The 814-nt window shown below is 42.9% G+C and overlaps 1 protein-coding gene across 1 annotated transcript; it reads right to left on the bottom strand.

The window, feature by feature from the left end:
* Window positions 1–18: 18 nt before the first annotated feature.
* On the bottom strand, window positions 19–803 carry LOC106322067 (glutathione S-transferase T3-like; the record flags this gene model as incomplete). The annotated part of the gene is made up of 1 exon (XM_013760250.1): window positions 19–803. A coding segment is annotated over exon 1 (771 nt), but the record flags the coding sequence as incomplete, so codon positions are not given.
* Between the last annotated feature and the right edge of the window lie 11 nt (window positions 804–814).

The following is an 814-nucleotide window of genomic DNA, read 5'->3' as shown; positions in this document are numbered from 1 at the left end:
GATTTGTTTGAATTCATTAAAATCTTCGTTGACCACTTCCAAGGCTATGCCCTTACCTTTTTTTTTAGTTTTTTTCTTTGTTGCATCCCTCCCCATTGGACGAGCAGTGGATCCTATTGAGTTGGAGTCACTAGCATCACTTTCGTGGGCTCTCTTAGAACCACTGCTTCTAGAGCCACTATTCCCTCCGACCTGACTAGCATAACGTGGCTGATCACGAACAGCGATCCATTCTTTCATTAAAGTGAAATTTGCGGTACCACCATCAGAAAAGATTTCTTGCGCTTTCGCTAATACATCTTGCTCTGACCACCCACTTTGTTGCATACGTTTAGCGCTATCGTAAGCACCAATCCATTTTCCCAATTTTTGGTTCATGTAATTGTAATGATTTCTACACGATACTCCACCACGCGGAGGATCAAATGAGCAATGCTCATTACAATATTCAGCAATTTTACCCCAAAATGATTCGCTTCTCTGGTTTCTACCAACAACGATGTATGTTCCATGTTTGATCCACCCACTCAGTAGCACCAAATTCTGCTCGGTGGTCCATTTGACGCTTTTTCGGGTAGCAGGGGTTGAAATGTCTGCACGAGGAGTGGCTTCATTAGCTTCACTTACACCACCAAGAGTCACCTGTGTAGAAAATTCGGGAAATTCAGTTGCTCCAACGTTTTGAGCAATTTCATTATCCGTCGGAGTAGAAGAATAAGCGGGTGGTTGAGAAGAATATGACATCGGCGAACCATAATATGGATGATAGTTTGGAACAGCTGATGGCATGAAGAAACTTGGTGGAAAACCGTAA

The sequence above is a fragment of the Brassica oleracea genome, unplaced genomic scaffold (genome assembly GCF_000695525.1).
Source record: "Brassica oleracea var. oleracea cultivar TO1000 unplaced genomic scaffold, BOL UnpScaffold05768, whole genome shotgun sequence".
NCBI lineage: Eukaryota > Viridiplantae > Streptophyta > Magnoliopsida > Brassicales > Brassicaceae > Brassica > Brassica oleracea.
Note: the sequence above shows the minus strand (reverse complement) of the source record. Positions and strands in the feature narration are given on the sequence as shown.